The 25,941-nt window shown below is 43.4% G+C and overlaps 1 protein-coding gene across 1 annotated transcript; it reads right to left on the bottom strand.

Moving 5' to 3' along the window:
- Positions 1 to 6,302: 6,302 nt before the first annotated feature.
- On the bottom strand, positions 6,303 to 24,890 carry LOC116971068 (glyoxylate reductase/hydroxypyruvate reductase-like). Its single transcript, XM_033017885.1, has 9 exons — positions 24,697 to 24,890; positions 21,436 to 21,566; positions 20,942 to 21,014; positions 18,968 to 19,084; positions 18,797 to 18,885; positions 17,498 to 17,602; positions 17,193 to 17,328; positions 9,525 to 9,655; positions 6,303 to 7,935 (listed from the first exon to the last, which is right to left on the bottom strand). The coding sequence occupies exons 1-9, from the start codon at positions 24,780 to 24,782 to the stop codon at positions 7,814 to 7,816; spliced, it is 990 nt and encodes a 329-aa protein (XP_032873776.1). The 5' UTR covers positions 24,783 to 24,890; the 3' UTR covers positions 6,303 to 7,813.
- Positions 24,891 to 25,941: the final 1,051 nt, after the last annotated feature.

Genomic DNA, 25,941 nt, shown 5'->3' with positions numbered 1-25,941 from the left:
TTTTTTAAAGCCCCTGTAAAGTGAATACAATGAAAATAGACTTTTGACCTGCAATTAACAGCAAAGTGTCAGTAAGGTGCCGAGTTCAGAGCAAACTACATTTTGTAGATTTTAGCAACTGTAAAATATATGTATTGCACTTTTCTATACTGTTCAGCTATTTTATTTCAGTAGTTGCTGACTAACCAAAATCTGCAAAGTAATTAGCACAGAATTGTCTGTTTGTGTATTTTCGGAAATTATAGCTTGTGTTGTATCTAGATGTATAAATCAAGGAGCAAAAAAGATCTGTAGGTTGAATATGTTGACCAGTGATTATGTATTTATGTGGGGTGGGAGGGTTGGGGGAGTAGCAGGGGAGGCTTGAACCTCACTATCCACTGGTGATCAAGCCTTTATAATTATATATATTACTGAGCAGGAGACAGGTAATAATCTACATTGACCATATGTTGATCTTGCAAATCAACAAAAGGTATTCTGGTCCAAAAATAAAACCCTTCAGATGCGGAAAAATTGAAATCAATCATAAAATGCAGAAATACGTTGCAGCTCAAGTAGCTTCTGTGGGGAGAGAAATATGTTTTACACCATTTACCATCAACAAGAGGTAGCGCCTGAAAGAATAATTAGATGTACCATCTGAAGAGATTAAAGTATAATGAAAGGGGGCTATGAATGAAGAGAATTGCCTTTGGATTTGCTTTGATCTGGTGAAATTAACCCAGTTCTGATGGGGCTCTGGCTGAAGGTACAGAATGTTCAGAATTTAACTGGCGAGTATTTATAAAGTTGGAGCAGAAGCTTTAGGAACATGGAGATTTAAGGAAATCTCCGTCCCATACTGTTCACGCTCTGTATGGTGGAGTGAACACAGTGCACCTGAGCAATGCACACAAGCATTATTTTGTAGATCAGGTTATTGTTTATTGAGATATACTGATGTCATTCATTAACTCTCCACTGGAATCAACAGCCACTCATTTAACTTCAGAACGTACACATTAGTCTCTGTTATAGTGTTTCCTTTCATAGAAACATAGAAAATAGGTGCAGGAGGAGGCCATTCAGCCCTTCGAGCCAGCACCGCCATTCATTGTGATCATGGCTGATCGTCCCCTATCAATAACCCGTGCCTGCCTTCTCCCCATATCCCTTGATTCCACTAGCCCTTAGAGCTCTATCTAACTCTCTCTTAAATCCATCCAGTGATTTGGCCTCCACTGCCCTCTGTTGCAAAGTTTTTTCTCACCTCAGTCTTAAATGACCTCCGCTTTATTCTAAGACTGTGGCCCCTGGTTCTGGACTGTCCAGTCCCTTTATAATTTTATATGTTTCTATAAAATATCCCCTCATCCTTCTAACCTCCAGTGAATACAAGCCTAGACTTTTCAATCTTTCCTCATTTGACAGTCCCGCCATCCCAGGGATCAATCTCGTGAACCTACGCTGCACTGCCTCAATCACAAGGATGTCCTTCCTCAAATTAGGAGCCAAAACTGTTCACAATACTCCATATGTGGTCTCACCAGAGCCCTATACAACTGCAGAAGAACCTCTTTACTCCTATACTGAAATCCTCATGTTATGAAGGCCAACATGCATTAGCTTTCTTCACTGCCTGCTGTACCTGCACGTCAACTTTCAGTGACCGGTGTACAAGGACACCCAGGTCTCGCTGCACCTCCCCCTTACCTAACCTAACCCCATTTAGATAATAATCTGCCCCCTTGTTTTTGCCGCCAAAGTTGATAACCTTACACTTATCTATATTATACTGCATCTGCCATGCATCTGCCCACTCACTCAACCTGTCCAGGTTACCCTGCAATCTCATAACATCCTCTTCACAGTTCACACTGCCACCCAGCTTTGTGTCATCCGCTAGTGTTGCTCCTAATTCCCTCTTCCAAATCATTAATATATATGGTAAACAGTTGTGGCCCCAACACAGAGCCTTGCGGCATTCCACTCGCCACTGCCTGCCATTCTGAAAAGGACCCGTGCACTCCTACTCTTTGCTTCCGGTCTGCCAACCAATTTTCTATCCATGTCAACACCCTACCCCCAATACCATGTGCTCTAATTTTAGTCACCAGTCTCCCGTGCGCGACCTTGTAAAAGGCTTTCTGAAAGTCTAGATACACTAGATCCACTGGCTCCCCTTCATCCATTTTACTTGTCACATCCTCAAAAAATTCCAGAAGATTAGTCAAGCATGATTTCCCTTCCATAAATCCATGTTGACTTGGACTAATCCTTTTACTGCTATCCAAATGCCCCATTATTATCTCTTTAATAATTGGCTCCAGCATCTTTCCCACCACCGAAGTCAGGCTAACTGGTCTGTAATTCCCCGTTTTCTCTCTCGCTCCTTTCTTGAAAAATGGAATAACATTAGCTATCCTCCAATCCACAGGAACTGATCCTGAATCTATTGAACATTGGAAAATGATCACCAATGTGTCCACTATTTCTAGAGCCACCTCCCTGAGGACCCTGAGATGGAGACCATCAGGCCCAGGGGATTTATCATCCTTCAGTCCCATTAGCCTACCAAATACTATTTCTCGCCTAATGAAAATTTATTTCAGTTCCTCTACCCCCTTAGATCCTCTGTCCTCCAGCACATCTGGGAGATTGTTTGTGTCTTCCTTAGTGAAGTAAACATACAACATGGAGTGGATGAGGGTTGCATCGATGAGAAGGTGTTGCTTGGGCGATGAAGCCCTTTCATGGACATAGACAAGGTGGTAATGTAGTGGGAGAATGCAAAATCCTGGAACATGAATTGGACAAAATTGCTTGCCAGAGATAAAATTTAAATCGTGAAGCAATTGGTTACAAAAAAAAGGTTGTTTCAATGGGATCATCTAACTGCACTGATTATTTGATCGAGATTCTTAGTTCTTGTTTCCATTGTTGATCCTTTCTGCTCTAAAGCTTCCCTTGTTCTCACTGCCCCTAGGTTTGAGATAAATAGTCACTTCCAAAATACCAGCCAGCAGCTTGTGTGGATCAGTGAGTCATAACTGACATGGACTTGTTTGTAACACTGGACACAGGCAGGTAATATATTTTTCGTAGATAGACATATATGCTGGAGCAACTCAGCGGGCCGGGCAGCGTCTCTGGAGAAAATGGATAGGTAAAGTTTTGGGTTGGGAACCTTCAGTCTGAAGAAGGGTCCTGACCCAGAATGTCACCTATCCACTTTCTCCAGAGATGCTGCCTGACCCACTGAGTTACTCCAGCATTTTGAGTCTATCTTCAGTATGAAACCACCATCTGCAGTTCATTTTTTTATTATATTTAAAATATTTTTCATTTGTATCCGTTTCAGAAACTTGAAATGAGAATATCCAGTCATTGTAACTGATTTCGGCTTTCATTTTATAAATTTGAGTCCTCATAAAACAACAAAATCAGACTGTTCAAAGAGGGTCAAAAGTTATAATCTACAGGTGAAGTTTCAAATAAGTGATTAATATTGTCGCGTGTAATCCAGATCTCACAGTCAAAATCCAATTGTGACTTGGAACTTTATGAATACACTTTCAAATGCAAGAGCGTTTCTGGAGTATTATGTCAACGGTCTGTGGTATATCTACATGTTTCTGAAAACTACTGTTAAACTGAAGGTTGGCATTAATTGGCATAAAATTCCTTGCATGCAAAATTTCCTTTAAATGTTTTTGATGCCATATTTGCTGCATAAATGTATTTTAATGTATTTAGTAACGGTGACATTAAGTGGCAGATCTGAGCTGGGAAGGAGCTCCATCTTCAGCTGATCCAAAGACTCAGCCACTTAGTCTATTGCCAAATCACGTGTTGCTGTCTGAAACAGTGAGAAGTGTGTTTATATTATGAATATTGAATATGAATATTCCAGTGATTAATATGCCAAAAAAAAACCTTCCTGAATGAGATTGGAGGAATAATAGTGAAAATAGTCTAAAATACTTTGTAGAATCATGTAATGTTTAAGGTAGTACAAATAAAACCTGTTCTCTGTTAAGTCAATTTAGTGCATAATGAAGCTCATTTCCATCAGAATTCTTTAACATGTATAATATTTAGTATATACTTTGAAATATTTCAGATAATTGTACTTGCTTTAAACGAACATGTGATGTTTCAGAATTACTTGGCCATCATCTAATTAGCCCCCAAGGAAGGAAAAATCATGCAAGCAAAGTCTGAGTTTAAATGTAATTCTCTGCGATGCTGGCGAATAGTCATTCGAAATTCAGTTTTCTTCACTGCATAACAACTCCAATAGAAACACCAGGAGCGACATCAACATTTTACCTCCCCGTAAAAACTCAGACTTGTTATCTGAGTGCAACCGTGGAGCATCATTCTCAAATTTGCTAGAAATACATCTGCATCTTGCATCTGCTGCGACGAACATTTTGACCAGAGGATGCACAACAAACCCAAGTTCAGTGATGGCTTGTGTCAAGTCCCAACACTTTTTTTCAGTTTACCAAGCCAGAATATCACCTACAACAAGTTTTGCCACTGGAATTTAGCTAATTTGCAGGACAAATAGTACCATTCCAGCACCAAATCACATGATCTTCAGTATACAAATGACCCCAAAGGATTCTTCAAATCCACTGGCAAGATTATGTAACCAACATCAGAGTCTACTCCAAGGCCCCAAGTTCACTCACTCCAAATATCACTCGCATGCTTGGCACCAGATTCCTCAGACATTCCAAACTCTCACAAGTATGAGAATACCAGAGTAGTCAGTGGAAACAATTAAATTATCTGAAACGCCTTCCTGGAAACACCAATTCGTGCAGATCCCTGGCTTGTGACTGTTTTAAAATAAAGAAGCATTTAGGTTGGCATTGGGCATCTCAAGTCTATTCATCATGTCATACAGAAGTCATTGTAATGGTGGAAGGAGCGCACCACCTCCCCAAACACCATCTGCCCTTCCTGTGGCAAAGTCTGCATGAACCAGATTGGTTTCATCATTCACCTTAGAACCTACAGATATAGTGAAAGAAAGTCATGGGATCTCCTGACAATGTTGTAAATATTGAGCATTGTGGCTATGATTAGTTTGATAAAGGTACGACACTAAAGCCACACAATCTGTATGTTCTTGACTCCCAGCATGTCTGACCAGTTGTTGACATTTAAAAATGTATTACAGTTTTAACACCCCAAACTACAGTATTGTCATTATTTTTTTAAGTTAAAATTGAAAATGAGAATACTTGCTCTTATATGATGCCATTTCAATCTATTAGCTGATTACTTTAGAAAAATGTCACTATTTGCTAAGTTAGCCGTCATCGTATTTTTCATAGACCAAAAGGTAGCAGTAAGTCTGCTTCAGGTGGTGTCGATTCTTACCATATTGAGGAGATTTTATTTCATGGAAAAGCAAAAGACCATTGAACTTTTCAATGAAAGGTCGTGTTTGAGATCATGGTCTTTCGCTCCAGGTGCTGCATTTTCCATATTTTATTTCCTTTTGTCATAAGATTGTTTTACACCCACTTTAATAAGGATATGTGGCCACATTGTTCTATGTACAAGTTTCATGTGCCTTGGTCTGCGATTCTCAACAAATCTTTCTATTCCTCTTCAATACCATCATAAAAACACACCACTTTGAGAAAATGCATTTTTTTTAAGAGAGCAACAAATAAAATGTCAACAAATAAAAATTAGGTTTACAATGGGTATTATAATTATATCTTAATTCCATACAATAATTATATAATACAATCCCCCTGGCTAAGTTCTAAGTAAAGCTGTCCTAACCAGTTAGTCTGCCGAGCATGTTCACAACAGTGACTCCTGCATTTGTTTCTCATCAACTCCTCTATTTCCTCAACAACTCCGACAACAGAGGTAATTGATGATAATATAAATTGACCATCCAGCACAAATTTGTAACGATGGAATCTGCAGTATTGGAGGGGACTCACATGGTCACTGGGCTAATGTGAATTCCATATAGACAGCATGGCCGATCATGAATGAGGTCCGCAAGATAACAGTACTACCTACTGGAATAGAATGTAGAAACAAGGAAATGCAGATTACAAATCTACTTTGACACAACTGATTAAAAATAAATCACAGTGGTGTGGGAAAGGTGTCACACTTGAACCATATTGGCTGAAGCCAGGAGACTTCCCCAAAGAATATGACATTGCAGTTTCATTGCTATTCATTTTTTTTTAAATGGACCAAATTTTCAAACTTAAATGATGAAAGTAAAATTGGTGCAATGTAACCAACACACTTTAGAGTCCATATGTGTAATAAATGATACCATATTTTCATTTTTATCATTTTAATGTTAACAGACTTGCATGTTTACAGCAGTGATGGTTACTCAGTAAAAATTAGGAGTGCGTACAAGTACAACTTCGAAAATGAATAAAGAGTGTTCTCTGAGGGTGTGGATAACATAAATATTTCCCAATGACTGATAACCAATCAATCCTTTGTTATTCCCAATACCAATATAGGATCTGGGATCTTTCAGATATCTCCAAATTGCTAATTTGTCTTGACTTTAAATTCATAATTCAATGGGATTGGAGTGTACAGAGTTGCCAAATATTCCCAAGCAGCCAAGTCAATCTAAAGCTTGGCTGTTGACAATGAAATGTGCACAATGAATGAACTATATTTGTACATTAATGGGTCTGGGCAAGTTGATCACACGTAACACTTTTGACTGATCCACATGAAGTGATCATTATTGACATTCCCATTAACAACTGAGAAATCATGTTCCTCTAACTTAATTATTTCTTCATCTCTGAGAGTGAGAGCATGTTCTGTAATATAACATTGCTGTTTGGAAATGAAAAAGAGTATTGAAGGTCCTCACATAAGGTGTATAACACTGACTTTTAAATCTTATAAAATTGGTACAATTGTGGCTCAAATATACGTGGGAATTCACGTACATCGTTCATTAAAACACCATTGACAGGTACAAGATTATAATCAAAAGCCTAATTAAATGCTGGCCTTAATATCACACTCAAAGAGCGTTTCTGCTCACTACATGTTAAGGACAGATATACTGGCCTCTGGTATCGTTCCAATATATCACGCCGCACTTTCCCAATGTATTAATCACAAAGATATTAGATAAACTCAGGCAGATTTTTAAAAATTTAGAAAACATATTACAAGACAGTGCCTCATATTAGACAAAATGTCTGAAGAAGGGTTTCGGCCTGAAACGTTGCCCATTTCCTTCGCTCCATAGATGCTGCCGCACCCGCTGAGTTTCTCCAGCATCTTTTGTCTAGCCTCAATATTAGAACTGTTTTCACAAAATTTAAAGTATTGCAGAAATTGGAAAACCTTTCGACAAACAGCAACTGGTTCTGTCATCTATTTACTTTAATCTGATTAGACCGATAGCTTTTTATTATGTGATATGGATATTATGCGAGTGTATGCAATTGGGTCACAATCATGATTTCCACCTCAAGGGAATAAATGGCATTTGCATCATGTCAACCTTGCATTCTTCATTATTCTTGAGATGAATGTCCTTGTCACTTGATACATGTTACCTGAAGTACCATAAGATAGATATAATTTCTGGATTCAAACGTGAACAAATAATGCTTTTTCCACTCTTATTTGCTTATAATTGCAATTCAATTGCAAATTATTGATGATTTAAATTCAAATCTTGATGGACAATTTGATTTAAGTAATTCCAAAATAATTTACATTTAATTTCTTTGAGATTCACTGAGATAAGAACCATTTCTACCAGTGTGCTCATTGACAAATCTGCTTCTAGTTACAGTGCGAGTTCATTCGGCATCGGCTCTCCCTTCAGACCAGCCAGGATGTTTTTTGCTGTCAGTACAGACATGGTGTTTCGAGTTGCATAGGTGGCACTTCCAATGTGCGGCAGTATAACTGAAAGAATCACAAAATTGAATTTTCACTTTTCATAGAAGCAGTGAAATATATACAACAGAATGATGCCTTTGATCTTACCATGTCCATGACAGTAGAAAAAAAACATTGGTTAATCCTACTTTGTATGTTGTGGCACATCATGTGGTCCTCCAAGAACTTAAAACGATGAGGGTTTCTGCATCCACTCACCATTTGGGAGTTTTAAACCTCTACCACCCTCTTGATGAAAGAAATTCTTCACAATTGCTCTCTGATCATTCTACTAATGACTATATTATTGACCCCTCTGCTGGACTCTATGTCAGGAGCCTCCAAACTTTTCAGCATGAGGCCCACATTTTTGCGGGCAAGAAATGTCAATTTTGCTGTACGGACTCGATCTTGGAGGGAATATTCCAGTTCCGATGCATAAACGGGTAGTGGATAGACAAGGTAGACGATGCCGTCCGCGGGCTTGGAATGGACTTTGGTCACTTTGAATCGGAGATAGAATCGGCGAGAAAGCAAAGGGAAGAGTCGGGGCTCGAGCAGATGAAAGTGGGAGCTGGTTGGAAACTGGCAGTGAGGGAGATGAAGCGTTAAAGCGGTTAACGAGAGCAGGAAGCAGCACCGATACAGACATGATGTACCTGAGGGAGAGGTGAGGGAGTGGATTGTGGCGACTGAAACAAGGAATGATCTACGTATTCTACAGGGAGAGAGACAGAGCCTGAGCACAACGGGCTCCCACCTGGAACCGGGAATTCGGTTTGAACCCATTCTTCCAAAGATCCGTTCCGAAGAAAACAAATCTGTTGCGTGGAAAGCCAATGCGGCAAACACGCTACAAATTCTCTGTCGCTGGACTTTAGGACCCGGGGGAGCCTGGAGCTCAGAGCTTGCTGCGGGCTGGGTAAAATCTCGTGGCGGGCCGGATGTGGCCCGCGGGCCATAGTTTGGAGACCCCTGCTCTATGTTATACACCTCAATTAAACTTTCCTGCAGCCTCCTTTTGTCCAGACCTGTAAATTAGCCCTGGGAGAGGTTAGTGGCAGGAGGATCAGATTGGACTTAATATATAGGTTATAGTGATGGAAAGGGATTGGCTGAGAGCTAGCTTAGACTTGATGGTCTGAATGGTCTTGTATCAAGAAAATAAGAGAAATATTATTTTCCTTTATTGATTGACATGGAATATTTCTCTTATTTTCTTATGATACACTTTCTTTACACCGTATCCACGTCCTGTCTTAAGGCAAATATACACAAACATACATATTCCTCTGTACTTTGCACTTCTCAACATCTTGGTATTTATTGTGGTTCCCTTGCCTCATTGACCAGCATAAATGAACTACCTCACATTTCTCTAGACTGAAATTCAATTGCTACTTTTCTGCCCAGCAGTCAACCCATTGATATGTTTCTGCAGGTTGCAGCTTACTGCCTATCACGCACATTGCTCAATCACGGCCTCTACAGCAAAGGAAATGTAGAAGAAAAATATTATGGAACAATGGCCACTATTTGAAAACAGCTTTTTCCTAATTAAGACCACCTTTAAGTCGGTGGCTCTGCAACGTGAATTAACGTGAGTTATAACTTACCACAGTTTTTCAGTGACAATAGAGGGTGGTCAGTGGGCAAGGGCTCAGGAACGGTGACGTCCAGTCCTGCTGCGGCGATCTGACCAGTGGTCAGAGCCTTGTAGAGGTCATCCTGGTTCACCATTGCACCTCTGAGAGAAATCATCAGAAACAGGATCAGCTTCAAGAATACATTTCATCTTGGCCAAACTTGCATATAGGCTGCTCAAACTCCATGGTTTTCAGCCAAAATATTTAGCATTCTATTTTATCCAAGATCTTGCCACTCACTAATGGTTTAGTGGTTGTATCTCAAGACATATCATTTAACTTTAATCACTCACTTTGCCCAAGTACCAAGTACTGACCTACACTCTCTGCTACTGTCTTTCTGATAACAGTTGTTGTCAGGCCGTAGAAAACATTAAAGCAGAGTCTGGTCTTAATCACGTCCATATTCTGTAGCAGGTGTTTTTTAGCAGCTATTCCTGGCTGAATTTACCCCGTCTCCAGCATTCTTTTTTTCCAGCAACACCCTCACCTGTACCAATAGCAGCCACTTCAGGACATGAGAGTTAGAGGAGTATCAACACCAGTGCCATTCTGTATGCATTTCTGCTTTAAAAAGGCATCAATTATACCGGTGCCCAAGAAGAGCAAGGTGACGTGCCTCAATGACTATCGACCAGTGGCACTAACGTCGGAGGTGATGAAGTGCTTTGAGAGGATGATCATGGCGCAAATCAACTCCTACCTCGACAAAAACCTGGACCCACTGCAGTTCGCCTACCACCACAACAGATCAACGGTGGATGCGATCTCGCTGGCTCTCCACTCCACTCTAGACCACTTAGACAACAAAAACTCATATGTCAGGCTGTTATTCATTGATTACAGCTCGGCATTTAATACTATCATCCCCTCCAAGCTGGTTACCAAACTCGCAGAACCGGGTCTCTGCGCATCCCTCTGCAATTGGGATCTAAGAGGGGATCTATCGCAGTCGCTGCCTCAAAAAGGCTGGCAGCATCATCAAGGACTCACACCATCCTGGCCACACACTCATCTCCCCGCTACCTTCGGGTAGAAGGTACAGGAGCCTGAAGACTGCAACAACCAGGTTCAGGAATAGCTACTTCCCCACAGCCATCAAGCTATTAAACTTGGCTCGGACAAAACTCTGAACATTAATAGCCCATTATCTGTTTATTTGCACTTTATCAGTTTATTTATTCATGTGTGTATATATTTATATAATGGTATATGGACACACTGATCTGTTCTGTATTCATGCCTACTATGTTCTGGTGTGCTGAAGCAAAGCAAGAATTTCATTGTCCTATCAGGGACACATGACAATAAACTCTCTTGAACTCTTGAAATTAAGCAACATTTGTCAATAATTCTTTCCATCAATATAACCCCCGTCTTCTGTTTATATATTGTGAACAATCAACTTCTAATTTAATAAACTAATAACTAAAAAGTAAATAATGAAATTTGAAAACTAGAAATTTAGTTATTAACTTTTTTGAGGTGCTGGTACTGTCACAAAAAAGCACGGGTTAATTTTGAACTGGAAACTTAGAGATCAACGGATCCAGTCCCAACATGGAATGTTCTGAGATTTGAGAAGACCAAAACAGAGTCATTTACAGGGTACGGATATCTTTGGCAAGAGTTACTCCAGCTTTTTTATGTCTATCTTCAGTTTAAACCAGCATCTGCAATTCTGTCCTACATATTCCTTCTCTCCAGAGATGCTGCCTGTCCCACCGAGTTACTCCAGCTTTTTGTGCCTCTCTCTGGCAAGTGTTTGCTAAATTGGATGCCAAAAACCCAGTCCCTGTGGCTATATTTACGAGTCACTGTCCTGCAGCAAAAGAGCATGTTGCATACAATATCACAGAATCAGAGTAATTCATGGCACGGGAGAAGGCCATTCAGCCCACTATGGTATGCTGGCCAAAATGACTCCACCAGGAAGGACTCAAGGCTATCCGGTTCTACCTTGAACAGAGACCCAATCCATTTCCCTCTAATAACACTCTGCCTGGCAGAACTTGTCCTCACCCTCAACAACTTTCCTTTTGACTTCACTCTCTTTCTTCAAGTTAAAGGTGTAGCCATGGGCACTCCCATGGGCCCCAGCTATGCCTGCCTTTTTATTGGTTACGTTGAACAGTCCAGACGTATACCAGCATCATCCCCTTAACTCTTTTTACGCTACATTGATGACTGGATCGGGGCTTCCACCTGCATCCATGCATTACGATAACGTAACCACTGTTCCTGTACTACCTCCCTCATCTTCATCCACTGGCTTAACTTTCACACTTCTAATTCACACTTCTATCCTATCTCACACCTTGCCATCTCTGGCCTTTATCCAACCATCTGCCTATTGAAACTGCCACTGACCTGTGTCCATCTATTGCGCGACAGGCTCTATCTTGCCCTTCCTCTTCCAGCTTCTCCCCCCCTCCCCCCTCCACCCCCACCACAATCAGTCTGAATGGTCCCAATCCAAAAGGTCACCTATCCATGTTCTCCAGAGATACTGCCTGACCCAGAGTTACTCCAGCACTTCGTGTGTTTTTTGTAACCAACATCTGCAGGTAATCTCACTTATGAACTCTTGCCTTTTAACGTTGTAGGTTTTTATCTAGACGGCTTTTAACTCTCCATTCTTTAACCCATTCCTTCTCTCCAGTGATGCTGTCCCGTTGAGTTACTCCAGTATTTTGTATCTACCTTCGGCTTTTAACTCTCACTATTCTACTGTGCTTCATTGTGTTTATTAACATGGTGAGGGTTTCCATCTCCACCACCCTTTCAAGCAGTCAGTTTGAGACTGCACTACTCACTGATTGAAAATAAATTTACCCCAACTCCAATCTAATCCTACCACCAATTATTTTGAATCTCTGTCCCTTGTTATCATTCCCTCTGCAAAGGGAACTGTGCCTGAGCTTTCAGTTTTATACATCTCAGTTAAATCCCCCACAGTGGCACAGCTACTGTTTCACAGTGCTATAGTCCCAGGTTTGGGTGCTAATTGTTTAGAGTTTGCACATTCTCTCTGGGAACTCTGGTTTCCTCACACCCCAAAGTCATGCAGGTTTATAGGTTAATTGGACTCTGAAAATTGTCCGTAGTTTGTAGGTAGTGGATGAGAAAGTGGGATAACATAGAACTAGTGTATACGTGCAATCGATGATCAGCATGGACTCGATGGGCTGACCCATTTTGTATCTCTAAACTGAACAGTTTTGTTTGTCCCAAAGAAAACTATTCCATCCTAGCCAGTCACTTTACATAATCATAATTCACAGCCCTGGCAACACCCATGCTACACTCATCTATGTCATCTCCAAGTCCTTTCTGTGTGTTGACCAGAACTGGATGCAGTACTCCAGCCATGGCCTAACTAATGCCTTGTGCAGTCCTGCATGACACTCCCTAGTACTGGCTTAGTCACAGCACTACCTCACTTCTCGGGCTGCATTCTCTTTACTATGTTTTTTTGTACCTACCCGATGAGTCCATTGATATCTTCCTACAGCACAGGATTTTGTTCTTCACTATCAACCACATTGCCAGTTCTGATATCATCAGCACACTTTTTAATAGTGGTTCCTGCACTGGAGTAAGTCAATTATAAATACCGATTCCTTAATCTCCATGCACTGGCAACACCTTTATACAAAGTAAGCTGTCTCAAGTAGGTTGATACGTTTAGAATCAGAGCTATACAGCACAGAAACAGGCCCCTTCGACCCAACTCACCCATACCTGCACCTGGCTCACAACCCTTTAAACTTTTGTATCCATGTACCTGTCTAAATGTATTTTTAAATGCCATATTTGTACTTGCCTCCATCACTTCCTGTGACATATTCCATGTACACACCATCGTCTGTGAGAAAAACTCTGATCTTGTACATGTGTACATATGTATGTCTTTACATCTTCGCAAAAAAACTACGTGGTAACGATAAATTTTTTACATATTCCGGTTGACATATTTCCCGTCGAGGCCAGGTCACCTTATCTGAACATTTCATGCTTTATTTCTCGACATTACTGAAAATGTTTAAAAATATCCAAAGACTTTGAATTTAAAACGAGGAGCTTTTGCTGATGACGTCACAATGGGTCTGCTCGGTGCCGTCTCACACAGAATCTTCCACGCACTTCAAGTGACGTCACCCCCTCCCCCACCCGGGTTATTCAAAAGACGCCAAACTCGCAGTCCTCAGGTCGACGCCCACCCGCCTCCTCGCACGGGGTCCTCAGGTCGACGCCTGCCCGCGGCCTCGCTTGGGTCGACGATTGCCCGCAGCCTCGCTTGGTCCGGCGCCTGGTGGGGAGGCTGTTGCTCTACAACCTGGGTAGGTGCTGCCTCTACCCCCTCCCCCTCCCACTCTACCCCTCCCCCTCCCCCCCTCTCACTCTCTACCCCCTCCCCCTCGCTCTCTACCCCCTCCCCCTCCCTCTCTACCCCCTCCCCTTCTACCACCTCCCCCTCTGCCCTCCCTTCATCTCTGTGCCCCTCTCTGCTCCCCTCCCTCTCTGCCTCCCTCCCCGCTCCCTCTCTCCCCCCCTCTCTGCTCCCCCTCCCTCCCTTTGCCCCTCCCTTCCTCTCTGCCCCCCCCCGCCCTCTCTACCCCCCCTCCCTCTCTAGGGAGTGGTGAGTATTGGGACCTATGGGTAAGTGGTGGAGTATTGCGTTCGGGAACCAGACCTCCCCTGTGACTCGGCGCACCCCCCCCACCCCTCAATCTCTACCCTTTTTACCCCCCTCACCCCCTCCCACTCTACCCCCCTCACCCTCTCCTCTCTACCCCCCCCCTCTCTAGCCACGCCTGCGCAGTTGGGGGCTATGCGTGAGTGGATAGGGCGGGGGATGGGGTAAAAGGAGCGAATGAATAATATTAATACAATATTGGGGGGGGGGGGTTATTATGTGTGTGTGTGTGTGTGTGGGGGGGGTGGTTAGTGTGTGTAAACGCCACTGGCCGCCCCCTTCCCGCAATCGCGTGTTGAGGGGACGGGACCCAACTGGTCCCACTTAGTCTAGTAATCCTTTTAAATCTTCCGCGTCCAACTTTAAACCTAAGCCCACTAGCTTTAGACTCCCCTTCCCTTGGGATCGGGCTGTGGTTATTCACATTACCTATGCCCCTCAAGATATTATAGTCACCCCTCAGCCTTCTATGCTCCAGTAACATAGCTGAAAAACTTTTCCTGCACCCTTTCCAGTTTATTGCCATCCTTCCTATATCAGGAAGAACAGAACTGTCCAGAATATTCCAAACGTAGCCTTACCAAAGTCTTGCACAGTTATAACATGACATTCCAACTCCTGTACTCAATAATCTGACTGATGAAGGCAAGCATGCTGAATGCCCCTTGACCATTCTGTTCACCTGTGCCACCAACTTCATGGAACTACGCACCTATTCAAGAACACTCCCCGGGGTTCTACTATTGACTGTGCCAGTCTGCCCTGCTTTGTCCTATCATCTCATCTTTAGCCAAATTAGACTCCATTGCCATTCCTCGACCAACTAGCTAAATTGATCAAAATCCTGTTGTGATTGCAAATAACCATCTTTATTGTTCATTATACCTTGAATTTTAGTGTCATCCACAAATTTGCTAACCATTCAGTCTACTTACACATCCAAATCGTTACTATCAATAATGGACAACAGTGGACACAGCAATAATCGCTGGGGTATATACCACTAGATACAGGTCTCCAGTCTGAAAAACAACTCTTGACCACCATCCAACTGTTTACCATCTTCAAGCCAAATTGTATATCCATTGGATAACTCACCCTGGATCGCAGTTGACCCGCCCTCACATGTGTACCATGTTAAAGGCCTTGCTAAAATCCACATTGACATTGCCGCATCAATCTTCTTGATCACCTCTTCAAAATTTTCAAACGGATTTGTCAGACGCGATTTCCCGGGCACAAGCCATTCTGGCCATCTGTAATCAGTCCTTGCCTTTCTAAATGCACGTAGATCCTATCTGGATCTGGATGTAGTACACTGAAAAGCTCTAGGTAGAGCATCACTCAGCCCTTTTTTAACACTATCCCAAACCCACTAGGGACACATTTTACATTTACCAAGCAAATTAACCTACAAACCTGCACGTCTTTGGAGTGTGGGAGGAAACTGAAGATCTCGGAGAAAACCCACGCAGGTCACGGGGAGAACGTGCAAACTCCGTACAGACAGCATCCGTAGTCGGAATCGAACCCGGGTTTCCTGGCGCTGCATTCGCTGTGAGGCAGCAACTCTACCGCTGCACCACCGTGCCGCCCTCTCTCAGATTCCCCTTCAATAACTTACCCAACAATGTTACAAGGACACATGAAGACAGACACAGGAAGCTGGAGTAATTCAGCGGGTCAGGCAGCATCTCTGGAGAAAAGATCTGAAGAAGGGTCTCTACCCAAAATGTCACCTACTCCTTTTCTCCAGTGACCCTTCTTCAGATCTTTTCTCCAGAGATGCTGCCTGACCCGCTGAGTTATTCCAGTTTTCTGTGTCTCTTTAGTTTAAATCACCATCTGCAGTTCCTCCCTACTCACTGATGCAAGGCTCACTGGTATGTATTTCCCAGGCTTTTCCTCGCAGCCTTTGTTAACTACAGCTACCCTCCAGTCTTCCAGCACCTCACCCATTGCTATTGATAATACAAATATCTCTGCCCTTCAATTTCATCCCTGCTTCCTGCAATGTTCTAGGATGCACTTGATCAAGTCCCAGTGATTTATTTATCTACTTAATACGTTGTAAATCCACCTGCATCCATCTTCTACAGTGGACTCTCCCCAAGACATCACAATTAACTTCCCCGAGTTCCCCATCATCCACATATTTCTCCACTATAAAGACAGACGAGAAATATTTGTTTAACATCTTGCTTATCTCCTGCAGCCCCACATAGATTACCTTCCGAGACAATATTACTGATGCTAGATAAAAACATTAAAAAAAAAGATCAAAGTCTGTCCAGCTGGATTTCTATAGAAACATAGAAAATAGGTGCAGGGGTAGGCCATTCGGCCCTTCGAGCCAGCACCTCCATTCAATATGATCATGGCTGATCATCCAAAGTCACTACTCCGTTCCTGCTTTCTCCCCATATCCCTTGATTCCATTACCCCTAAGAGCTAAATCTAACTCTCTCTTGAATACATCCAGTGAATTGACCTCCACTGCCTTCTGTGACAGAGAATCCCAGATTTACAACTCTCTGGGTGAAAACGTTTTTCCTCATATCAGTCCTAAATGGTCTACCCTTTATTCTTAAACTGTGACCCCTGGTTCTGGACCCCAACATCGGGAATATTATTCCTGCTTCTAGCCTGTCAAATCCCTTAAGAATTTTATATGTTTCTATCATTTGTACAATTGTAGAAAATGTTGACTAACGATGGCAAAGAATTTATCAATTATCCTGCATCGATCCAGATGTAAAAAGGCGAGGGCTGGAGACTTTGGGAGCCACCCACTGAATGAGATAATGTTTGTACAGGTTAACATTGAACAGGTCCCATGAAAATTACATGTACACAGCTCTGTAAAGATGACTTAAAATTGGCTTCTGTGATACATAAATTGAGACGAATTTACAGGACTGCACAATGATGTCACTCACCTGCTTGTGTTGATAAATATTGCTGTCTTCTTCATTTTGGAAAACAAGTCCCCGTTAAACATTCCCTTGGTTTCAGGACTGAAGGAACACGATACGGAAATGAAGTCTGATTCTTCAGCCAATTCATTCAAAGTCACTGTGTAAGATGGGAACACACTGATTTGTGGATAAAATAGAAAAAGAAAGCCTGACAGACACTGACATGGAAAATAAGTAGCTTTCTATTACAAATAAAAACCATGGAGACATGTGATACAGAGGTTGGACATGAGGCTGTTAGCAATTTCCTAATTTTCTCTTCTTACCGTATTCACCCTGTATCTTGGCAGCAGCTTCTGGCCTGGGCTGTCGTCCAGTGTACAGGAATCGCTTCACTCCAAATGGCTTCAGTCGCTGAGCAATTGCAAGGCCTACAAAACAGCAGAGTGCTTAAAAAAACTACAAAATAAATATTGTGCATGTCAACTCTCACATCCTCAGCACCTCACTATAAGATGTAGTATCTGTAATGCAGGCACCCGTAGTAGCCAGGTTATGCAGAGGAAGTTCATTAATAGCAATATAAAAAGCATTATAGTTTCAGGCTTTTGTATAGTTTTGCATTAATATTGCTTTTTTTTAAATTAAATAATCTTTGTTAGTTTGTAATGTTATCTATTGAGGACTGTGTTTACAGAGCTGTTATGCTGCTGCAAGTAAGAATTTCATTGTTCTGCACGTGACACTTAAACACTCTCGACTCTTGAACCAACAGCCAGCGCTTGTGTCACAGGCTACACGATCTACTCAAGTCCTGAACCCAGGATCATCTTTGTTAAGCAAATGCCTCGTGAAGAATCACATTAATTGGAAGAAGGACATGATCATACCGATGACTCTCTGTATCACTGTTCTAACAACAGGATTTACATAACTCACCAATGATCCTGTTGCACAGAAAGGAGGACACGGGTGAAAATCAGAGACTGCAGCTTGCTCACAGGACCTGGTTACCCAATGGAATTGGCAGAGGCGAGGGATGAGGGAAAGCTAGGCCAGAAAGAGCTTGTCATTCTGTAACACAGACTTGTTTTGTATCACAGTGACTGTCTGTACTTTGTTGATAAGGAGGCAGCTCACCAAAAAATGATTATTGTTGGAGGTGATTCCTCCTGCAACCTCTTTGCAAAAGCAGTCAGCAGTTACAGTCGGCGTTGAAACCAACGGACAGGCACTTTAATCGTCTTCCTTAATGCACAGATGCTGAACATTTCCAGCATTTTCTAGCACTGTCCAGGGCTGTTTATCCTTTAAAATTCATCTGAAGTAACAACTCTTTAGAAATACTATTTTGCTACCGCCGTACAACCCAAACTAATAACAATCATAAAACAAAATGCTACCAATTCTGTAAATTCAGGGACATCACTTGTAAATTCTTTGGTTATTTAATAAGTGAAGTCTAGGCCAGGCAAATAAAGCAATTGGACTTTCACTTGATATGAGCAGCACAGATATGAGAAACTAACTGAGCCATGAAATGGCTTTGCTCAAAGATGAAGAATTCTGCATTTTTATTTTCTTGTCACAAGGTTCAAACAGTTGCCCGCTTCCTCTGGCTGTACCTATTCTTCCCAGGCCCACAATTCCCACGGTGCTCCCAGCCAATCCATAGCCGCACATCCAAAGGGGTTTCCAGGCAGTCCATCCTCCACTGAAACAGACAAACAAGATGGTGACCCGCTGAAACTAGCCGACTTTTCAACAACTTTGCACTTCCTCTGATCGCCACCTACTTTTTCGCCTCTTCCGCTGCTTCCATCAGTCGTCGAGATGTTGCAAGGAGTAAACCCACAGCGAGTTCAGCAGTGGCATCGGTCAGAGCATCAGGAGTGTAGCCCACACGGATCCCCCTTCAAACATAGGAACACATTCGACTGTTAAAGTAATGCATGTGGGAGCGTGGAATCACCAGAGAACACTATCTAATGATAAGGGTGCAGCACTTGCTCTTAAACTGTTTTCAAAGCAGAAATAAGTTTTCAAACTCAGACATAAGTTAAAAAGAATCAGACACACCACTGACAATGACAACATAGAGAGTGACTATGCACCATGTAGAGATAACAGGTCAGAACAGCCAATGAAAGGGAGTAGTACAGGAACAAAAGGAGAGAGAACAGGAAATAGATCTCAGGTTCCAGTGACTCTGTCAAGTTTACATTACTAAAACAGTTGTTTCAAAAAATAAAATTGGTATTTTAGTTGAATGCTACCTGATAACAAATTAAATGTGTGGCCTGCTTCTCTACACCTAGTTTCAGCACAATCATGGAATCACGGAGTTACCATGGCTGTTTGATGGTTCGTGAGTGGAGGAGATGTTTCTGTACTATATCGCTATATCACTCCATAGATAAATATTTATTAAGTAGCTTATCAGAACTTTTAATGCAATCTCCTAATTTCTTCTATTATCTATGACATGGGCAATTGAGAAGCAATTAAAATGAATAAAAGCATTCAGAAAGATGAAAGGATTTTGGAGCAAGATATTGAAAAGTGCGAGAATTTCAACAAAGGGTATTCCAAGGTTGGCATTAGAGAATACTATGTTGAATAGAAGAAAATATAATATATCTATTCCCATAAAGCAATTGTCCTTTAATTATCGCATAGAACCATGCAAGGAGAACATTAGTTTGCATCCATCCTGTGTTTTATCTATTCTGGGAATGTTTAAGACAGGGTTCGGCAACCTACGGCTCCCGGGCTGAATGCGGCCTGTAACCCGAAATCTTCCGGCCCGCAAGCGTATTTTTTCCCCCGTAATCATCTGGCCCGCCGACTTCCTTCATCTCCGGTACCTCCCGGGCTCGAGGCCGCGGCGTCCATGCGCGGTGACGCAAGGATGCAAGAAGGCCTGCGCTGGTGGCAGCAATGGCGGAGCGCTGAGCAGTGCCGAACTGCCGAGCAGCTGAGCAGCGCTGAGGAGCACCAAGCTCTGGCCGTACCGCATCCTGCGCAAAGCCGCCGGCACTGCCGCGCACCTTCTGTGTCTGTGCTTCACTGTCGGGATCGGAGGTTGACAAAAAGCTGGAGAAACTCAGCGGGTGAGGCGGCATCTATGGAGCAAAGGAAATAGGCGAAGTTTCAGGTCGAGACCCTTCTTCAGAAGCGGTTGATGCTGCTCTGAGACTAGTCTGAAGAAGGGTCTTGACCCGAAATGTCGCCTATTCCTTCACTCCATAGATGCCGTCTCACCCGCTGAGTTTCTCCAGCTTTTTTGTCCGCCGTCGATTTTTCCAGCATCTGCAATGTCGGGATCGGGGTTGTCAATAGGCTGGGGACGAGTGAGTAGGAGTATTTGAGCCACCGCCTTCAGGACAGAGCCAAGGCAATGGTCCGTAGGTGCGCCATGTTCGTGAATGCCCGTAACCATCGTTGCCTGTAACTAGGGGCCAGTGCTCCGGGTGGCGTGTTAAAAGTGAACACGTTATTTGATGCCTGCCATCCGGGGCGTGATCCATGTGCACACGTGATAGATGTGGCTCACCATCCACTCACAGACATGCATCCCGGCCCCTATGCAGCACAAGGTTGCCGACCCCTGGTTTAAGAGGTGGCCATTTGACAAGACAGAAAGAGCATCCCACTTCTTGCCCACGTCCAATTCCAAAGCAGGAATGAGGCAGTCGCACTGCGTAGCTGATGTGAAGGCAGCAACAGCCTTGTCCATCTTAACCTTAAACAGTAATAAGTTGTTTTACCGGTTTTTAATTTCTCCCAGTGAAAGATGGTCGAATCCCACAGACAAGGTGCTGATGACTTTCAAACACGGCCCTGGAACAGAGCAAGAACAAACAACTCAGATGTGCAGCACTGCTCCTGCCATCCATCCACTGACACCTGCAGGAATATCTCTGGCAAGGAGCTGGCTGCCCCAGCTCACGGTAGCGGGTAAACAGAGCAGAGCCATGTGTACAGTCGTTCCCTCTCACCCTCACCTTTTCATCAGGAATATACAGAGCAGCCCTGGAAATGCTGCAGCATAGCTCTGCTCCTCAACAAAAGGAAAACAAACATTGTTGGATTATATGTCTCCATTTCTATTCCACTGGAGATGCAAAATTAATTACTGCCATTTCATGGAAAATTAAGGTGCAAAGAAATAAATACTACTCTCCTGTACAAATCGGGAGTTCATCTCTGTGACACTGTCTGTGACATTTTACTAAAAACATACTAAACATCAGTGGCCTACCTGCCGCTTGCAAAACCTCACTGTCGATCTTATCCGTTAGCATACAGTAGAGGCCCTGAGCTCCCGCAACTCCCTTCAGCAGCTCTTCCTTAGGAACTGGCTCCTCAGAGTCCCATTGCTCAACGTTGCAACTGAAACACAACAGAAGTGGGCAGTGTGTGAGGTGCTTTAAAAGGTCGCTGGTAAACAAAGAATTAAACAATATAAAAATGGGCTAAATGCAGGGTGACACAGTGGTGTCGCCTTGTGTTGCCATGACAGTGCCAACCCTCAGCTGGAGCCAGCGACTGTGCACGGTGGAGGTACCACGCCGGGTGGGAGACATGGCCGTGCACTACGCATCGATTGCCTCACTAGCTGCTCAGGAGTTCCAACAGGTAAGGATGGAGGGGGAGGGGGGGTGTGACAGTTGGGTGCTGGATATTATTAGATATTAGATAAGAGGACAAGATTATTTGACTTAACAAGTTCTTTGTACTTTCTACAGCTTTTTCAACGAGTGAAAAAAAAAATCGACATTCTGCATAGATAGATGCTTATATAAACCAAAGATAAACAAAAAAAGCAGCATCTCTGGAATAAAGTAAAGGCAGATTAGACTATTTTGTATTGTTAAAAGATATGAAAAACTGTCAGGACATTTGGTGCCCAACCAGAGAACAGCACAAAAAGCAGAGCCTTGCCTAATTTTTGGATAAAGTTACCATAAATTACCAGAGCAGGCGAATAGGACCGTGGCAACAGCTCTTTCGAGCTGTGGCTAGATAGGCAGAATGATCTACTTTGATAAACTGCCGTGTGTGTGTGTATAATCATATCTGCTCGAAAAAACGAAGCCCTAACGGTAACATTTTTACGTATTCCGATGGATATTTATCCCGTGGACTCCGAAATTGCCTCATCTGAAAAATTAATGCATTATTTTACAAGTTATTAATTAAAATGTTCAAAAATCTGAAATAACGTAAAATTAAATAAAACTGCTGGCTTTGGCTGGAGATGTGATGACATTACAATAGCTACACGTTATGGTCACGCGCTGCGAGTGGCGTCGCCCGGCCGTGCCGCTCGCAAGCCCAGCCCGAGTGTTCACAAATCCCGCTGTCTTCTTGCTCGCGCTGCGAGTGACGTCACCCCCCGACCACTCCCCCCGTTCTCGGGCCCTGCCTGGAGTCGGCAGCGAGGAAGTATTGTGTTCGGAAACTAGCCCTCCCCTCTGACAACGCGTCCCCCCACCCCTCAAACTCTACCCCCCCTCCCTCTCTAACCGCGCCTGCGAGTTGGGGGCTATGCGTCAGTGGATAGTGCGGGGGATGGGGGTAAAAGGAGCGAATGAATAATATTAATATATCAATGGGGGTGGTTAGTGTGTGTGTGGAGTTGGTTAGTGTGTGTGTGTGGGGGGGGGGGGGGGGGTTTGGTTTTTAGTGTGTGTGTGTGTGATGCCGCAGGCCTCCCCCTCCCCCTGCAACCGTGCGTTGATGGGACAGGCCCACTTGGTCTAGTTAATTATATAATTGGAACATTTAAACATTGATGTTTTGGGATTATGTTTGTAGAATACTCATTGAAACAGTGCTTTCAGAATGAATAATACTTCCCAGTTTTTTTATAACCTTCAACAAATGCAGAAGCCACTGGAAGACACTAAGCAGGTTAAGCTGCATCAATGAAAACAGTGTCAATGATCTACTTACATCATCCATTGAATGACCTCAATGTGAAATACTGACTCTTGTTCCACCAGCTCGATTTTCTGCCCAGATTTCAAAGTCACATGGACTGGTGGGTCAACTTGTTCCCAGTGTGTTGGTGAATGGTAAAATTGTGGGGGAGTTGATGGAATGTAGATACATTTCAATGGGAATGATCGGGGTTGGCGTAAGTAAGTGGTTGATGTAAGCAAGTGGGCCAATGGTCTGCTTCCATTCTACATGATTCTGACTTCAATTGGAATATCAATTCCTGTAATCTCCTTTAAACTTTCCCCCTCTCCTTAAACTTGTGCCCCCTGGTCTTTGATAATTCCAACCTGAGAAACATGACTCCAACAATCTACCCTGCTGTGCCTCTCAAAATTTTATCAACTTCTATCTCCAGCGCTCCAGAGAAAACAATAATAGTTTGTCAAACCACTCCTTATAGCTCATGCTCTCCAATCCAGGAAACATCTTATTGAACCACTTCTTCACCCTCCATAAAATTTCCACATCCTTCCCATACAGGCCATCTCTAGGTTATGACTGTCCTGCGATACGGATATCACTAATAATGAACAAGCTTCCATAATGTTATTAAATGCAAAAGTCCGGTAGGATAGTTCCCATGTACACAAAACTAGTTTTCTTTCTCCCTCCATTTTTAGTAATTGTTATTTTAATCAGGCTCTGATGTATTTATGTCAAATTAAAGTCTCTGGTGCCATTCATAACAACACAGTAGAGGAATAGGTGATTTTGTGCATTTTCCAGCCTGAGGACATAACGGATAGATGGAAAACGGACAGAGGTAAAAACGGAATCCATCCTTTACCTGGGAATGGCCTGCAGTGCGGCAACCGGAACTGCACACAATACTCCAAATGGCCTGACCAAACTGTTATACGGCTACAAAATAACTTCCCAACCTTTGTACCCAATGCCATGAATGATTAAGGTAAGCATTCCTTCTTTACCACCCAAGCCACTTGTGGTCTTTCACCTGTAGATTAATATTCCAAAGGGTCCTCTTACATTGCACATTCCAAATGCAACATCTCAAACTTGCCCAATAAATTTCAACCGCCTTTCTCCACCAACATTTTCGACTGAAATATGTTCTGCTGTATCCTTTGACAACCTTCCTCGCCACTGTTAGGTCTCCTCTCTCATTAAATACAGACGAAACACATGACAAGGCACATGATGCAGCACATCAGTTGCTTAAACGAGCAGAATATTAATGCTGTAAAGAGGCCACTTTTGCAGAGGTGCTGCAGTAGTACACTACCCATAGTAAGTACAGTCATTGCAATATCTCAGCATAGATAGAGTGTATTATTGTTCAACAGGGCCTACTCTCCCTAAAGCAGTGTTCAATGCTGGACAAACCCACTGCCAGTAAATGCGGTGCATGCATTCACACCAGAACTGCTGTATTAATGCAACGTGTTTCCCTCCCAGCAAGAACACGAAGTTGCCCCAGTTCCACGATTAAACTTTGTCCTTCCCGCGGGAACCGCGATGAACCTGATTCGCGCTTTAGCCGCCAATATGTCCTCACATTCCGGACTCGGTCAATGTCCTCAACCCGTCCTGCGGGATCCGCCGGGTCACGAACACCTTCATTAGTTTCTGCGTGGCCTTCATCGCTGCCGGAGCTCGGTGATCTTTGCTGGAGAGCGCGGCTCAGGGCTGGGGAGAGGAGGCGCTGCAACAGCGAGCGAGGCTCAAGGCCACCCCCTGCTGGGGAGGGGAGGCGCTGCAACAGCGAGCGAGGCTCAAGGCCACCCCCTGCTGGGGAGGGGAGGCGCTGCAGCAGAGAGCGCGGCTCAAGGCTACCCCCTGCTGGGGAGGGGAGGCGTTGCAGCAACGAGCCTGGCCTGTGCCACCCTCTGCTGGGGAGGGGAGGCGCTGCAGCAGAGAGCGAGGCTCAAGGCCACCCCCTGCTGGGGAGGGGAGGCGCTGCAGCAGAGAGCGAGGCTCAGGGCCACCCCCTCCTGAGGAAGGGAGGCGCTGTAGCAAGCCTGAAACCTGAAAATGTTTGAGAAGCTCAGCAGTGTAGATTGCATCTCTTACAAGAGAAATAGTTAACATTTCTGAACTGAGACCCTTCACCCAAACCCTTCCATCACCTACAGATTTTCATGTTCATAAGTTATAGGAGCAGAATTAGGCCATTCAGCCCATCAAGTTTACTCTGCCAAATGCCAGGTGCGTCTGGTGTGGTTGGAACATCTTGGTCAGCATGGGACAATTGGGGCAAAGGCCTATTCTCTGCCGTATGACTCTATGACACACAACCACAATTATTGAGTCTGAAGAAGGGACTCGACCCGAAACGTCACTTATTCCTTCTCTCCTGTCCTGCTGCCTGTCCTGCTGAGTTACTCCAGCTTTTTGTGTCCATCTATCCCAAATATTACTTGCATGTTTGGCACCAGATTCTCCAAACAGCCATTCCTAGCTTAGTTTTTTAGTTTTAATAAAACAGCGTGGAAACAGGTCCTTTGGCCCACTGAGTCCATGCTGACCAAATTTACCCTTACACTAGTTCCATCCTACACACTGGGGACAATTTACAGAAGCCAATTATCCTACAAACCTGCATGTCTTTGTATTGTGGGAGGAAACTGGAGCGCCCGGAGAGAACCCATGTGGTCACAGGGAAAACGTACAAACTTTGTACAGACAGTACCTCTTGTCAGGATTGAACCTGGGTCTCTGGCACTGTAAGGCAGCAAGTCTACCAATGTGCTGCCCTGCAAAAGCTCTGTGCTAAACCTAATGTTTATTTGAAAATTATTAA

This window comes from Amblyraja radiata, chromosome 3 (genome assembly GCF_010909765.2).
Source record: "Amblyraja radiata isolate CabotCenter1 chromosome 3, sAmbRad1.1.pri, whole genome shotgun sequence".
Taxonomy (NCBI): Eukaryota; Metazoa; Chordata; class Chondrichthyes; order Rajiformes; family Rajidae; genus Amblyraja; species Amblyraja radiata.
Note: the sequence above shows the minus strand (reverse complement) of the source record. Positions and strands in the feature narration are given on the sequence as shown.

Bases quoted from the DNA above. Each gene is read 5' to 3' on its own strand.
- LOC116971068 (XM_033017885.1), bottom strand. From the start codon at position 24,782: ATGAAGGCCACGCAGAAACTAATGAAGGTGTTCGTGACCCGGCGGATC. The intron at 17,603-18,796 runs GTACAGCCAGAG...GCTGTTTTGTAG, and splicing joins TGTGGGCCTGGGAAGAATAG to GCCTTGCAATTGCTCAGCGA. The intron at 17,329-17,497 runs GTAAGAAGAGAA...CATCTTACACAG, and splicing joins CAAGATACAGGGTGAATACG to TGACTTTGAATGAATTGGCT.